The sequence below is a fragment of the Lissotriton helveticus genome, chromosome 1_2, assembly GCF_964261635.1.
Source record: "Lissotriton helveticus chromosome 1_2, aLisHel1.1, whole genome shotgun sequence".
NCBI lineage: Eukaryota > Metazoa > Chordata > Amphibia > Caudata > Salamandridae > Lissotriton > Lissotriton helveticus.
This window is the reverse complement of record NC_136058.1, coordinates 366325293-366341851: the sequence shown is the minus strand read 5'-3', so window position 1 is coordinate 366341851 and position 16559 is coordinate 366325293. Positions and strand designations below refer to the sequence as shown.

The window sequence follows — 16559 nt, the reverse complement described above, 5'->3', positions numbered from 1 at the left end:
GGGGACAACTGCAGAGAGATCACATAGTGAGATGACAGCTGCAGAGAGATCACATAGTGAGATGAGATGTGCGGAGAGATCACAGTGTGAGGGGACAGCTGCAGAGAGATCACATAGTGTGATGACAGCTGCAGAGAGATCACATAGTGAGATGACAGCTGCAGAGAGATCACAGTGTGAGGGGACAGCTGCAGAGAGATCACATAGTGAGATGACAGCTGCAGAGAGATCACAGTGTGAGGGGACAGCTGCAGAGAGATCACATAGTGAGATGACAGCTGCAGAGAGATCACAGTGTGAGGGGACAGCTGCAGAGAGATCACACAGTGAGATGACAGCTGCAGAGAGATCACAGTGTGATGGGACAGCTGCAGAGAGATCACATAGTGAGGGGATAGCTGCAAGGAGATAACGCCTGTGCAGAGATGTTGGTGTGAAGATGTCTCTCCTGTTGTTTTTATTAGTTTTGGACGTCATAACACACGTAAGAGCATTAGCAGGATTCACTCAAAATTATAAATAGAAAAACACGAAAAGCTTCATTCGTCGCCTGCTGTAAGATACCAGCCTCATACACCTCCAGATCACGTCACTCATATTAGATACAGTAGAGAGTAGATATACCTGTGGAGACTGCTTCTGGGAAGTGTGTTAGTGAGTAGTAAAGGGTAAAGGGTGTAGATAACCTGGTAGGACTCTGTGTATGTGGGTACCAGCAGCGGCCCGTGCAGTAAGACCTGTGAGGCTCACCGCTCTTACCTGCACGGGCCGATGCTGGTGTGTACGCTGCACAGGTTATAGCTATACCTGGTGGTAGTGTGTGTAGTAGTGCGTATGTATCATTGTTGACAGTGTGTATAGTTTAGGGTGTCAATATCTCTAGTGTTACTGAATGTGTATGTGTTTGTAGATTCTGTACAGTGTCACTATTGCCAGTCGTACTGTGTATGGTGTGTGGATTGTGTAGGGTGTTCTTATCCCTATTGGCTCTCTGTATGTATTGTTGTAGGTTATGTAGGGTGTGGGTATCACTGGTGTTAATGTGATTGATTTATGTGTGTGAGTGATGTTGGGTGTATCAGTCACTGTGTGTAGGGGTGTGGATATCACTGGTGTTAATGTGATTGATTTATGTGTGGGAGTGATGTTGGGTGTATCAGTCACTGTGTGTAGGGGTGTGGGTATCACTAGTGCTAATGCGATTGATGTATGCGTGTGAGTGATGTTGGATGTATCAGTCACTATGTGTAGGGGTGTGAGTATCACTAGTGCTAATGTGATTGATTTATGTGTGTGAGTGATGTTGGGTGTATCAGTCACTGTGTGTAGGTTGTGGGTATCACTAGTGCTCATGTGATTGATTTATGTGTGTGAGTGATATAGGGTGTATCAGTCACTGTGTGTAGGGTGTGGGTATCACTAGTGCTAATTATTGGACCTCTCTGCCGCCTTCGATACGGTCCCTCATTCCCTCCTACTTACCAGACTAGCAGCCATAGGCATAACTGGCTCCGCTCTTGGCTGGCTAACGTCTTTTTTAGATAATAGGTCCCAGCAAGTGTGGATGCCACCTTTCTCCTCCTCTCCCAAAAAACTCTCTACTGGTGTCCCACAGGGCTCCACTCTAAGCCCCCTGCTTTTCAACATATATATGACCCCCCTCATTTATCTTGCGGAACAGCTAGGAGCCAAAATTATGGCTTATGCCGATGATACTCAGCTTCTGTTTACATGGCCCAAAAACAACTCGGACACGTCGAGGGTCCAATTCTGTTTATCATCGGTTTTCCACTGGCTGGCGTGTGCCCAGCTCAAATGTAATGAGAGTAAATCTGAGATCTTGCTGTACGGCTCCTTTCCTGATAACTTTAGTGACTCCCTCTGGCCCACCGATCTCCCATGTCCCAAATCCATTGGTGGACCTGCAAAAAATCTAGGAGTCTGGTTTAATAACAATCTCAGATTTGAGGACCACCTGAAAAAACTCACTGGAATCTGCTTCTCCACCCTCAAAACCGTGCGCAGATTTCTCCCTTTGCTCCCGAGAGAGGCCAAGGAGACGGTCATTCGCGCTCTCATATTATCCAGATTGGATTATGCGAATGCCCTCTACTGCGGACTCCCAGCCTATTTGATTCACCGCCTCCAAGTTATTCAAAATGCCGCGGTTCGGCTGCTGTTTAACATACCCAGAAGATCTAGTGTCCGCCAACCTCTTAGAGATCTTCACTGGCTCCCAGTTGCTCAAAGGATCTTATTTAAGATCCTCGTGCTAGCATACCGAGCACTCCATCAAACGGGTCCAGCTTATCTGAGAAAAAGATTTTCCCTTTATGTTCCCAACCGCCCTCTCAGATCAAGCAACCTCCACCAAATGACTGTGCCAAAGTTTAAATATAGCAGGCTCGGCGGCCAATCCATCTCTGTCAGAGCAGCGAGAGCTTGGAATACCCTTCCGCTTCATTTGAGAACATCCCCATCCATCATGGCGTTCAGGAAAGGCCTAAAAACCCACCTCTTTAACATCACTGCCTAATGGATGTCTCTCTAATCTGCATGTAATTTGATCTGTCTCCCCTTTCTCCCGCGCCAGGATACTATACTTTTTAGTAACAGAGCGCGCTACAAAAGCCTCTATAATAATAATAATAATGTGATTGATTTATGTGTGTGAGTGATGTTGGGTGTATCAGTCACTGTGTGTAGGAGTGTGGGTATCACTAGTGTTAATGTGATTGATTTATGTGTGTGAGTGATGTTGGGTGTATCAGTCACTGTGTGTAGGTTGTGGGTATCACTAGTGCTCATGTGATTGATTTATGTGTGTGAGTGATATAGGATGTATCAGTCACTGTGTGTAGGGTGTGGGTATCACTAGTGCTAATGTGATTGATTTATGTGTGTGAGTGATGTTGGGTGTATCAGTCACTGTGTGTAGGAGTGTGGGTATCACTAGTGTTAATGTGATTGATTTATGTGTGTGAGTGATGTTGGGTGTATCAGTCACTGTGTGTAGGGGTGTGGGTATCACTAGTGTTAATGTGATTGATGTATGTGTGTGAGTGATATAGGGTGTATCAGTCACTGTGTGTAGGGGTGTGGGTATCACTGGTGCTAATGTGATTGATTTATGTGTGTGAGTGATATAGGGTGTATCAGTCACTGTGTGTAGGTTGTGGGTATCACTAGTGCTAATGTGATTGATTTATGTGTGTGAGTGATGTTGGGTGTATCAGTCACTGTGTGTAGGGGTGTGGGTATCACTAGTGCTAATGTGATTGATTTATGTGTGAGTGATATAGGGCATATCAGTCACTGTGTGTAGGGGTGTGGGTATCACTGGTGCTAATGTGATTGAGTTATGTGTGTGAGTGATATAGGGTGTATCAGTCACTGTGTGCAAGGGTGTGGGTATCACTGGTGCTAATGTGATTGATTTATGTGTGTGAGTGATATAGGGTGTATCAGTCACTGTGTGTAGGGGTGTGGGTATCACTGGTGCTAATGTTATTGATTTATGTGTGTGTGTGTGATATAGGGTGTATCAGTCACTGTGTGTAGGGGTGTGGGTATCACTGGTGCTAATGTGGTTGATTTATGTGTGTGAGTGATATAGGGTGTATCAGTCACTGTGTGTAGGGTGTGGGTATCACTAGTGCTAATGTGATTGATTTATGTGTGTGAGTGATACAGGGTGTATCAGTCACTGTGTGTAGGGGTGTGGGTATCACTGGTGTTAATGTGATTGATTTATGTGTGTGAGTGATGTTGGGTGTATCAGTCACTGTGTGTAGGGGTGTGGGTATCACTAGTGCTAATGTGATTGATGTATGTGTGTGAGTGATGTTGGGTGTATCAGTCACTGTGTGTAGGGGTGTGGGTATCACTAGTGCTAATGTGATTGATGTATGTGTGTGAGTGATGTTGGGTGTATCAGTCACTGTGTGTAGGGGTGTGGGTATCACTGGTGCTAATGTGATTGATTTATGTGTGTGAGTGATATAGGGTGTATCAGTCCCTGTGTGTAGGTTGTGGGTATCACTAGTGCTAATGTGATTGATTTATGTGTGTGAGTGAAATAGGGTGTATCAGTCACTGTGTGTAAGGGTGTGGGTATCACTAGTGCTAATGTGATTGATTTATGTGTGTGAGTGATATAGGGTGTATCAGTCACTGTGTGTAGGGGTGTGGGTATCACTGGTGCTAATGTGATTGATTTATGTGTGTGAGTGATGTTGGGTGTATCAGTCACTGTGTGTAGGGGTGTAGGTATCACTGGTGCTAATGTGAGTGATTTATGTGTGTGAGTGATATAGGGTGTATCAGTCACTATGTGTAGGTTGTGTGTATCACTAGTGCTAATGTGATTGATTTATGTGTGTGAGTGATGTTGGGTGCATCAGTCACTGTGTGTAGGGGTGTGGGTATCACTGGTGCTAATGTGATTGATTTATGTGTGTGAGTGATGTTGGGTGTATTTGCCAGTGGTGGTACTTTGTGATCTTATGGAGAATATAACTGTCACTGGTGGTATACTGAGTAAAGGTGGTTTCAGCTGCTGGATGCCCAGGTCAGCAACTGCTGAGACTTGCACCTGACTCACACCTGCTCAGCGCCAGGATACCCTCCCGTTGATAGTGTGCTCTACAAATCAGCATAATGTAACATAACAGAGCGGTATCAGCCAATTCTTGTACTTTGAGTCCTGGAGCAGACACTGTGGCCTACACCTGCAGGTTTGTAGGAGTACATATTTGTCGTGGTCTGCGTGTGACACTCACATGCTTTCTACTTTTCGGAGCAAAGATCTGAAGGCGAGAGCTGACAGTTCATGCAAGTTTGTAGGGAAGGGAGTTGTTGGACCATGCAGTCTGACCAATAAGAACATGATTTCTCATGCATCCTATTTCACCATTTTTTGCAGGTGGTGTTGGTGTTTCATCGGAAGAGAATGCCCCTTGGTGGGCCATCGTACTCATTGTCCTCTTCAGCGTGGTGATCATTGTTGTGCCCTTCATGGTGTGGATAGTAAGTAACCTGGCCAGGCCTCCTACAGTCACAGGAAACATCCGGTGACAAATGCTTTGTCTTACTAACAGATCAGTAACTGAAAATGCAAGTCGGAATGGTGCAAACATGTGTCTGACACACCACTGATTCTCTGTTTAAGAAGGCAACAACACTTATTTGCACATTACTCACCCAAGAAAAACAAAATACCCGGCACCCGGGTATGTTAATTTATCAAATCCTAACCTCCACTGTTGACTCTGTGTTGTGACATCACCATAGGCAAAATGAGAAGCGGCACATATCCCAGGCTTCTTGTAATCATAGCCTGGGATGCGCCTGTCAGTGCATTGTCAGGGAGGAATGACTTTTCTGGTGATTGAATTAGTGCCTACCTGTCAGTAAATGTGGACTCTGAGGCAATGTATCCATAAAGCAGAAACATAGAGGAGGAGTGCTATCCTAGATGAGAAAGCCTTCCTGAAGCAGTCGGCCAGCAATGCTTCCTCTGAGGGTAATCAAGAAGGGCCTGTGTTATATTCCTCCATGCAGCTAGGCTCATCCCGGCCTACTGTGTTACAACGTAGAATGTTGTGCCACCAGTTAGAGTTTGTGACTGGAATGCGTGCATTGAAAAGAGGAGGCTAGGGTGCAGCTACACCACAATGTAAAACATGTTACGCCTTGTTTTTTGTGCTTGAATACATTTCCAAACACAAGCCCTCAGCATCTCAGACACCTGGTATCACCCAACAAACCACAACGCTCCCTAGGGGCGAACAATTCCAACCTTTCCTCAGTTCCTAGACTCTAGAGTAAGAAGAACACACCATGGAGGCTGGGCGTTCTCCTACCTAGGGCCCAAACTATGCAACGCAGCGCCACTGTCACTGAGATCCTGTCAGTCTCTTTCTATCTTTTGAAAACAATAAAAAACAAGCATTTACAATGCAACGGTTTCGCCTTTGCAAAAGTTAGAGCTATTGGCATTGTAAATGACAACATTTTTATTTATGTGTTGGTTTTAAAAACAGATAAATAAATGGCATTGTCATTTACAATGCCAATAGCTTAATCTCTCGCAAATGCCACACACACACACCCACAGAGAGCCCCCCACACAGAGTCCTCCCCACACAGAGCCCCCCACACACACAGAGCCCCCCCCACACACACAGAGCCCCCCCACACACAGAGCCCCCCCACACACACACAGAGCCCCCCACACAGAGCCACCCCACACAGAGCCCCCCACACACCCACACAGAGCCCCCCACACACCTGCACAGAGCCACCCCACACACAGCGAGCCCCCCCACACACTGCGAGCCCCCCACACACAGAGCCCCCCACACACTGCGAGCCTCCCCCACACACTGCGAGCCCCCCACTAAACCCCCCATCTCACGTAGTGCTAAATGATAAAGAAAAAAGTGGTTCTCTATATCTCAGCAGTGGAAAAATACAAGCCATCCAATGAAAAGGACAGTAAAGAGGCTCAAGGGGATGGACATATACATGAAGAGGGAAAGCCATCCAGTAATAAGTAAGCAGAGGAGTGTCAAAAAAGTAAACCCATGGTAAGCAAACCCACTGTAGGGTTTTGGTATGTGCACAAGGTGCTTTAAATTGATCGATATATGTTGTGCAATTAGTCCATCGGTCGCTGATTTGGAGTACAGGTCACCCAGTTACGAGGGAGTCAGTCTGTCTCTCTCAGTCTCTCGCTCTCTCTGTCGCACTCGTTCTGTCGTTCTCTCGCTCTCTCTCTGTCGCGCTCTCTCTCTCTGTCGCGCTCTCTCTCTCTGTCTCTCTCTGTCGCTTGCTCTCTCTCTCTGTCGTTCTCTTACTGTCTCTACATTTTGAAACTGTGGCAGGAAGCATTTTAATATGCATAATAAAAATGACACATGACAATGCAGCACAGTAACTCTCACATCGCAACGAGGCTGCTAATGTATCAAGACATAGTGATGTTTTCCATTTTACAACCATCTTGCTCCAACTTTAAACAGCAATAAATGCCCTGTAAGACCCTCACATAGGAACACGTCCCTGCCATAGTGCAATTCCTCCTTTTGAGAATCACAAATTGACTTACATCCAACCAGAACCCAAAATGACCACCTCTCGGCCAAAGCAAGTCTCTCCTGCAACCAGCATTTGAACAATTTCCCTGCCTCAGCATCAAGACAGACATCTTTACTTTGTTGACCCAGTCATTACAACAGGGTTACCTGTCCGTCCCACAATAGGGCTGCTTACCTGTCCAAACAGATACAAAATATTACTTCTCATTGATAATCAAGTGAAAATCGTGTTCTCTCCTATGTATAGCCAATCCTCAAAAGATCTCACCTCATTAATTAGTGTATCGAAACAGGTTATACACCTATTCTGACTTCATCTCCAGCATCTTTTCTCCTCTTTTAAGCGTTTTATTACTCGATTAGCTTTTGTTTTTTCAGTTACATGATACCCAATATAATGACTCAAAGTCTATTATCTCAAGTATTTGCAAACAGGAGACACTGCTAATGCATATTATCAGCCATGCAGTATACTTTGTTCTCCTCAAAAATTATTATACTTATGTAGATTACACTGATTTTTTGTACCACTTTCTCTTTCTTTTTATTGTGACTTATATTCGCTTTGTTTATTGAAAAAATAAATATTATATGGAACCAAAAAAAAATCAATTACCCATCAAACTTTTTGACAGTAAAACGATAAACACAAGCAAAACGCATGATAATTGACAACTCCAAATGCCCGGACAATTCTACATCCGTCCCACCTCCTCCCCACCACCACCCAAAAATACACAAAAGGGCAATCTGAATGAATTTGCCTTATTAAAGGAAATAATGCGCCCTACCTGCAGACATGTGCACACACGGGTTACCAAAGGTTAGAATCCAGGTGGCCTCTTTGTACAAAAACACGAAAACCTTAGACCCTTGCCACAAATTAATCTCACACGGCACCCCAAAATTAGCACATGCTGTCAAAATACAGGCCTTCCTTCTAATCCTCTCCCTGCTCGGACACTTCTATAATCGCACATTGAGTAGCCAGGCCATGCAGAAGATCAAAGGCAACAACTTCAGACTGCAGGATACCGAGAAACCAGTGACTACTCCGCTGGGAGAATGAAAACAGCGCACACCGTAAAAACAAGCATCACATGCCCGCCGCAGACACGTACCTGTTCACAGCTTCCAAGAGCAGGGTAGGAGCGAGGCTGGGCTCTGGCAAAACGGCGGCCCACACGGACTCACACGCAAGGAGACAACTCCGCCGAGCGACGGGCGGTGCAAACCTCAGAAAGGCGGCGGGAAAGCGCGGGGGTTTGGGTGACAGACGCTGTCGGCCTACCTACCACGAGAACCGTGAACAGCGCGGCTGCATCATTCATCTGAGGTGCACGAGCGCAGCGTCACCGACAGCTCCTGTGAGGGGAGCGGGTGATGCCCTTGTGACGGAAGAGAAGCACTGCTCCTGGCTGTGGTGTTACCTACTACAGATCTGCTTCAGACACAATGTCCCTGCCACAGTCCCAGCGCGCGAAGCAGGGGTGGCGGCCGCGTGCTGGCACAAGAGACGGCGCCTCTCCTCCCCCTGGGATGCCGCCACTCTTGTTGCCAGACAGAGCACAGCACACCGAGTGCAGACCGGCCTCTGCATCCCTCTGGCGCCCACACTCGGCGTCCTCTGCAGAGCTGGGCTCTGGTACTCGCTCTGCCTGGTTGCTAGGCGACGTGGTGATGCTGCATCGATGCAGCAACCGTAAAGTCTTTCAAACCCGAATGTATTCAGGCGACGAAAAAAACAAGTCAGGTCCCGGGCCGTGCTGTGATTGGCTGACGTCACGGGGGTGTCCCGGGCTGGCAGCCAATCACAGCGCGGCCCGGGAAATGACGTCACGGGGGTGTCCCGGGCCTGCAGCCAATCACAGCGCGGCCCGGGACACACGGCAAAAGGGGCGGGGCTTAAAAAAAGACCCAGAAACGCCCCCGAATCGCGTTTTAACGGGAAAACGTGATTGACAGGCAATCTCTTCCAATGGCTAGCCTCCATTTATGGAGCTAGCCAATGGAAGAAGGGGCGGTTTCAAGTCCCCGTTATAGAGTTAACATTAGATTTCGCCTGGGCGGAGCAACTGCTACGCAGTTGCAACGCCAGGACGAAACCTAAAAACTGGCTATTTTGAACAGAGTATCATATCATTTTATGTAAAAGGGTAATTTGGAGGCTTAGCGCTGGAAAATTCATTGTGGGTAGCTGCAAGCTTTACCAAACACTAATAATAATAATAATTCTTCATTAAACTACTTGCATTGTTTCACTAGCAATAGGCATGAAAAATGATTCACTATTGAACCACATCTGATTGCACTGATCTTCTCAACATTTCATTTATTAGCAGACATTCTAAGTAAATGCATAACATTTTACATTTCCAATGGTCACTTTCTGGCCACATATTCTAAGTGGTGGCATAACGTTTTACATTCCAACAGTCACATTGCAGCCATGCATCCTAAGTTGTGGCACAACATTCTTAAATCAACAAGGGGTGTTGGCTGAGCGTACCCCCTCCCTGCTTTCTAATATGAACCTCAGATTCTGTGAGTTCAATACTGCCAGCTCTGATCATGGTTCACTGTCACTACCCTCCCTGATCGAACCTTGATGAACAGTGCTAGATTTGAAACAAATTGTGTGGAAGGGCCAGCTGTGATGAAAGCTCTCTGCATGGCTTTGGAAAGTGTGCTGCCACGCCCCTGCACCTTTCTTCCAATCATGCAAGTTCACTGGAGCTGTGCTGTGTCATTGTTTATTCTTGCGTCCTTGCGGATTTAGCTGTCAGTTGTCGAAGACCTATTGTCTACTCTACAATAGACATAAAGTTGGCTCTGGGTCAGCTTCTTGCTCATGATTAGATGACTTTCTTGTTTCTCTTCGTTCCCTGTTCCTTATTCGATAGCTTTCCTCTTGTTCTTGTGCTTGTCCCATCCCTGAAGCATTTTCTCTTTACATTGTTTCTTTTAGGAAAAATTGTTCCTTCCCTAATTTCTTTTAATTGTTTTTTAGCGTTCTACAGGAGTGCATTGAGTCCCTCACTCTCTTCCCCAGTTTTATTACATTCTTTTTGTAACTTCTTTAATTGAGGCCCAAGCGGGTGCACACTGCTCCCTGACTGTTCACTGTGAACAGTGCTTGTTAAGACCCCTTTACGTGCGACCCTCTAGCAGTGCAACATTTAAGTACATTCCAGCACCAGTAATTAAAATTTGGTAACACCATTGGAAAAGCTCTTGTGCACATCGCTTCACTGTAAATGTGACATAAATACGTGCAAACTCAGAAAGGACACATGTGGCAGTACACTCAATACTATGAAGTAAGGTAACAGTTTATGCATGCAAATAACTTTACACTATGCATAAACTACACATGTAAACATAAATGACATGTAAATATCTGCCAACTTAATATATAACAAGGCAGTTGATATCACAATGACCCTCTAGAGTTCACTTTGCTTCGTAGCGGAGCACGCCTGGTCTTGAATCTGATTCCTCCTGGCTTCGGAATGTTCTAGGTTCTGATACCTCCTGGGTTGGGTATGGTCAAGGATTGTGTGGTGCAGGGTTGGGTACGCTCCAGGTTCTGATACCTCCTGGGATGGGTGTGGTCAAGGATTGTGTGGTGCAGGGTTGTGTACGCTCTAGGTTCTGATGCCTCCTGGGCTGGGTGTGGCCAAGGATTGTGTGGTGCAGGGTTGGGTACACTCTAGGTTCTGATACCTCCTGGGTTGGGTGTGGTCAAGGATTGTGTGGTGCAGGGTTGGGTACGCTCCAGGTTCTGATGCCTCCTGGGTTGGGTGTGGTCAAGGATTGTGTGGTGCAGGGTTGGGTACGCTCCAGGTTCTGATACCTCCTGGGTTGGGAGTGGTTAAGGATTGTGTGGTGCAGGGTTGGGTACGCTCCAGGTCCGGATGCCTCCTGGGTTGGGTGTGGTCAAGGATTGTGTGGTGCAGGGTTGGGTACGCTCCAGGTTCTGATGCCTCCTGGGTTGAGTTTGGTCAAGGATTCTGTCATGCAAGGTTGGGTACGCTTCAGGTTCTGATTCCTCATTGGTTGGGTATGATCAAGGATTGTGTGGTGCAGGGTTGGGTAAGCTCCAGGTTCTGATGCCTCCTGGTTGGGTAGGGTCAAGGATTGTGTGGTGCAGGGTTGGGTACGCTCCAGGTTTTGATGCCTCCTGGGTTGGGTGTGGTCAAGGATGGTGTGGTGCAGGGTTGGGTACGCTCTAGGTTCTGATACCTCCTGGGTTAGGTTTGGTCAAGGATTCTGTCGTGCAAGGTTGGGTACGCTTCAGGTTCTGATACCTCATGGGTGGGTATGGTCAAGGATTGTGTGGTGCAGGGCCGGGTACGCTCCAGGTCCTATGCCTCCTGGGTTGGTTGTTTGTCAAGGATTGTGTGGTGCAGGGTTGGGTACGCTCCAGGTGCTGATGCCTCCTGGGTTGGGTGTGGTCAAGGATTGTGTTATGCAGGGTTGGGTACGCTCTAGGTTCTGATACCTCTTGGGTTGGGTGTGGTCAAGGATTGTGCAGTGCAGGGTTGGGTACGCTCTAGGTTCTGATACCTCCTGGGTCGGGTGTAGTCAAGGATTGTGTGGTGCAGGGTTGGGTACTCTCCAGGGTCTGATACCTCCTGGGTTTGATGTGGTCAAGGATTGTGTGGTGCAGGGTTGGTTGGGTACGCTACAGGCTCTGATAACTCCTGGTTTGGGAGTGGTCAAAGATTCTGTGGTGCAGGGTTGGGTATGCTACAGGTTCTGATACCTCCTGGGTTGGGTGTGGTCAAGGATTGTGTAGTGCAGGGTTGGGTACGCTCTAGGTTCTGATACCTCCTGGGTTGGGTGTAGTCAAGGATTGTGTGGTGCAGGGTTGGGTACTCTCCAGGTTCTGATACCTCCTGGGTCTGTTGTGGTCAAGGATTGTGTGGTGCAGGGTTGAGTACGCTCCAGGTTCTGATGCCTCCTGGGTTGGGTGTGGTCAAGGATTGTGTGGTGCAGGGTTGGGTACGCTCTAGGTTCTGAAGCCTCCTGGGTTGGGTGTGGTCAAGGATGGTGCAGGGTTGGGTATGCTCCAGGTTCTGATGCCTCCTGGGTTGGGTGTGGTCAGGGATTGTGTGGTGCAGGGTTGGGTACGCTCCAGGTTCTGATACCTCCTGGGTTGGGTGTGGTCAAGGATTGTGTGGTGCAGCGTTGGGTACGCTCCAGGTTCTGATGCCTCCTGGGTTGGGTGTGGTCAAGGATGGTGCAGGGTTGGGTACACTCTAGGTTCTGATACCTCCTAGGTTGGGTGTGGTCAAGGATTGTGTGGTGCAGGGTTGGGTACGCTCCAGGTCCTATGCCTCCTGGGTTGGTTGTTTGTCAAGGATTGTGTGGTGCAGGGTTGGGTACGCTCCAGGTGCTGATGCCTCCTGGGTTGGGTGTGGTCAAGGATTGTGTTATGCAGGGTTGGGTACGCTCTAGGTTCTGATACCTCTTGGGTTGGGTGTGGTCAAGGATTGTGCAGTGCAGGGTTGGGTACGCTCTAGGTTCTGATACCTCCTGGGTCGGGTGTAGTCAAGGATTGTGTGGTGCAGGGTTGGGTACTCTCCAGGTTCTGATACCTCCTGGGTTTGATGTGGTCAAGGATTGTGTGGTGCAGGGTTGGTTGGGTACGCTACAGGCTCTGATAACTCCTGGTTTGGGAGTGGTCAAAGATTCTGTGGTGCAGGGTTGGGTATGCTACAGGTTCTGATACCTCCTGGGTTGGGTGTGGTCAAGGATTGTGTAGTGCAGGGTTGGGTACGCTCTAGGTTCTGATACCTCCTGGGTTGGGTGTAGTCAAGGATTGTGTGGTGCAGGGTTGGGTACTCTCCAGGTTCTGATACCTCCTGGGTCTGTTGTGGTCAAGGATTGTGTGGTGCAGGGTTGGGTACGCTCCAGGTTCTGATGCCTCCTGGGTTGGGTGTGGTCAAGGATTGTGTGGTGCAGGGTTGGGTACGCTCTAGGTTCTGAAGCCTCCTGGGTTGGGTGTGGTCAAGGATGGTGCAGGGTTGGGTATGCTCCAGGTTCTGATGCCTCCTGGGTTGGGTGTGGTCAGGGATTGTGTGGTGCAGGGTTGGGTACGCTCCAGGTTCTGATACCTCCTGGGTTGGGTGTGGTCAAGGATTGTGTGGTGCAGCGTTGGGTACGCTCCAGGTTCTGATGCCTCCTGGGTTGGGTGTGGTCAAGGATGGTGCAGGGTTGGGTACACTCTAGGTTCTGATACCTCTTGGGTTGGGTGTGGTCAAGGATTGTGCAGTGCAGGGTTGGGTACGCTCTAGGTTCTGATACCTCCTGGGTCGGGTGTGGTCAAGGATTGTGTTATGCAGGGTTGGGTACGCTCTAGGTTCTGATACCTCTTGGGTTGGGTGTGGTCAAGGATTGTGCAGTGCAGGGTTGGGTACGCTCTAGGTTCTGATACCTCCTGGGTCGGGTGTAGTCAAGGATTGTGTGGTGCAGGGTTGGGTACTCTCCAGGGTCTGATACCTCCTGGGTTTGATGTGGTCAAGGATTGTGTGGTGCAGGGTTGGTTGGGTACGCTACAGGCTCTGATAACTCCTGGTTTGGGAGTGGTCAAAGATTCTGTGGTGCAGGGTTGGGTATGCTACAGGTTCTGATACCTCCTGGGTTGGGTGTGGTCAAGGATTGTGTAGTGCAGGGTTGGGTACGCTCTAGGTTCTGATACCTCCTGGGTTGGGTGTAGTCAAGGATTGTGTGGTGCAGGGTTGGGTACTCTCCAGGTTCTGATACCTCCTGGGTCTGTTGTGGTCAAGGATTGTGTGGTGCAGGGTTGAGTACGCTCCAGGTTCTGATGCCTCCTGGGTTGGGTGTGGTCAAGGATTGTGTGGTGCAGGGTTGGGTACGCTCTAGGTTCTGAAGCCTCCTGGGTTGGGTGTGGTCAAGGATGGTGCAGGGTTGGGTATGCTCCAGGTTCTGATGCCTCCTGGGTTGGGTGTGGTCAGGGATTGTGTGGTGCAGGGTTGGGTACGCTCCAGGTTCTGATACCTCCTGGGTTGGGTGTGGTCAAGGATTGTGTGGTGCAGCGTTGGGTACGCTCCAGGTTCTGATGCCTCCTGGGTTGGGTGTGGTCAAGGATGGTGCAGGGTTGGGTACACTCTAGGTTCTGATACCTCCTAGGTTGGGTGTGGTCAAGGATTGTGTGGTGCAGGGTTGGGTACGCTCCAGGTCCTATGCCTCCTGGGTTGGTTGTTTGTCAAGGATTGTGTGGTGCAGGGTTGGGTACGCTCCAGGTGCTGATGCCTCCTGGGTTGGGTGTGGTCAAGGATTGTGTTATGCAGGGTTGGGTACGCTCTAGGTTCTGATACCTCTTGGGTTGGGTGTGGTCAAGGATTGTGCAGTGCAGGGTTGGGTACGCTCTAGGTTCTGATACCTCCTGGGTCGGGTGTAGTCAAGGATTGTGTGGTGCAGGGTTGGGTACTCTCCAGGTTCTGATACCTCCTGGGTTTGATGTGGTCAAGGATTGTGTGGTGCAGGGTTGGTTGGGTACGCTACAGGCTCTGATAACTCCTGGTTTGGGAGTGGTCAAAGATTCTGTGGTGCAGGGTTGGGTATGCTACAGGTTCTGATACCTCCTGGGTTGGGTGTGGTCAAGGATTGTGTAGTGCAGGGTTGGGTACGCTCTAGGTTCTGATACCTCCTGGGTTGGGTGTAGTCAAGGATTGTGTGGTGCAGGGTTGGGTACTCTCCAGGTTCTGATACCTCCTGGGTCTGTTGTGGTCAAGGATTGTGTGGTGCAGGGTTGGGTACGCTCCAGGTTCTGATGCCTCCTGGGTTGGGTGTGGTCAAGGATTGTGTGGTGCAGGGTTGGGTACGCTCTAGGTTCTGAAGCCTCCTGGGTTGGGTGTGGTCAAGGATGGTGCAGGGTTGGGTATGCTCCAGGTTCTGATGCCTCCTGGGTTGGGTGTGGTCAGGGATTGTGTGGTGCAGGGTTGGGTACGCTCCAGGTTCTGATACCTCCTGGGTTGGGTGTGGTCAAGGATTGTGTGGTGCAGCGTTGGGTACGCTCCAGGTTCTGATGCCTCCTGGGTTGGGTGTGGTCAAGGATGGTGCAGGGTTGGGTACACTCTAGGTTCTGATACCTCCTAGGTTGGGTGTGGTCAAGGATTGTGTGGTGCAGGGTTGGGTACGCTCCAGGTTCTGATACCTCCTGGGTTGGGTGTGGTCAAAGATTGTGTGGTGCAGGGTTGGGTACGCTCCAGGTCCGGATGCCTCCTGGGTTGGGTGTGGTCAAGGATTGTGTGGTGCAGGGTTGGTTACGCTCCAGGTTCTATACCTCCTGGGTTGGGAGTGGTCAAGGATTGTGTGGTGCAGGGTTGGGGACGCTCCAGGTCCGGATGCCTCCTGGGTTGGGTGTGGTCAAGGATTGTGTGGTGGAGGGTTGGGTACGCTCCAGGTTCTGATGCCTCCTGGGTTGGGTGTGGTCAAGGATGGTGCAGGGTTGGGTATGCTCTAGGTTCTGATGCCTCCTGGGTTGGGTGTGGTCAAGGATTGTGTGGTGGAGGGTTGGGTACGCTCCAGGTTCTGATACCTCCTGGGTTGGGTGTGGTCATGGATTGTGTGGTGCAGGGTTGGGTACGCTCCAGTTTCTGAGGCCTCCTGGGTTGGGTGTGGTCAAGGATGGTGCAGGGTTGGGTACACTCTAGGTTCTGATACCTCCTGGGTTGGGTGTGGTCAAGGATTGTGTGGTGAAGGGTTGGGTACGCTCCAGGTTCTGATACCTCCTGGGTTGGGTGTGGTCAAGGATTGTGTGGTGCAGGGTTGGGTACGTTACAGGTTCTGATACCTCCTGGCTTGGGTGTGGTCAAGGATTGTGTGGTGCAGGGTTGGTTACGCTCCAGGTTCTATACCTCCTGGGTTGGGAGTGGTTAAGGATTGTGTGGTGCAGGGTTGGGTACACTCCAGGTCCGGATGCCTCCTGGGTTGGGTGTGGTCAAGGATTGTGTGGTGCAGGGTTGGGTACGCTCCAGGTTCTGATGCCTCCTGGGTTAGGTGTGGTCAAGGATGGTGCAGGGTTGGGTATGCTCCAGGTTCTGATGCCTCCTGGGTTGGGTGTGGTCAAGGATTGTGTGGTGCAGGGTTGGGTACGCTCTAGGCTCTGATACCTCCTGGGTTGGGTGTGGTGAAGTATTGTGTGGTGCATGGTTGGGTACACTCCAGGTTCTGATGCCTCCTGGGTTGGGTGTGGTCAAGGATTGCGTGGTGCAGGGTTGGGTACGCTCCAGGTCCGGATGCCTCCTGGGTTGGTTGTGGTCAAGGATTGTGTGGTGCAGGGTTGGGTACGCTCCAGGTCTGGATGCCTCCTGGGTTGGGTGTGGTCAAGGATTGTGTGGTGCAGGGTTGGGTACGCTCCAGGTCCGGATGCCTCCTGGGTTGGGTGTGGTCCTGGATAGGGTATGTTCCTTGTTCCCATATCTCATG

General features: G+C 49.4%; 1 protein-coding gene across 1 annotated transcript in view; it reads left to right on the top strand.

Moving 5' to 3' along the window:
• The window catches only part of LOC144803894 (uncharacterized), a 250413-nt gene that overhangs the window by 210480 nt on the left and 23374 nt on the right, over positions 1-16559 (top strand). The window contains exon 15 of the mRNA XM_078671883.1: positions 4925-5028. Within this exon, the coding sequence (XP_078528009.1) occupies positions 4925-5028 (104 nt within the window). The remainder of the gene's footprint in view (positions 1-4924; positions 5029-16559) is intronic.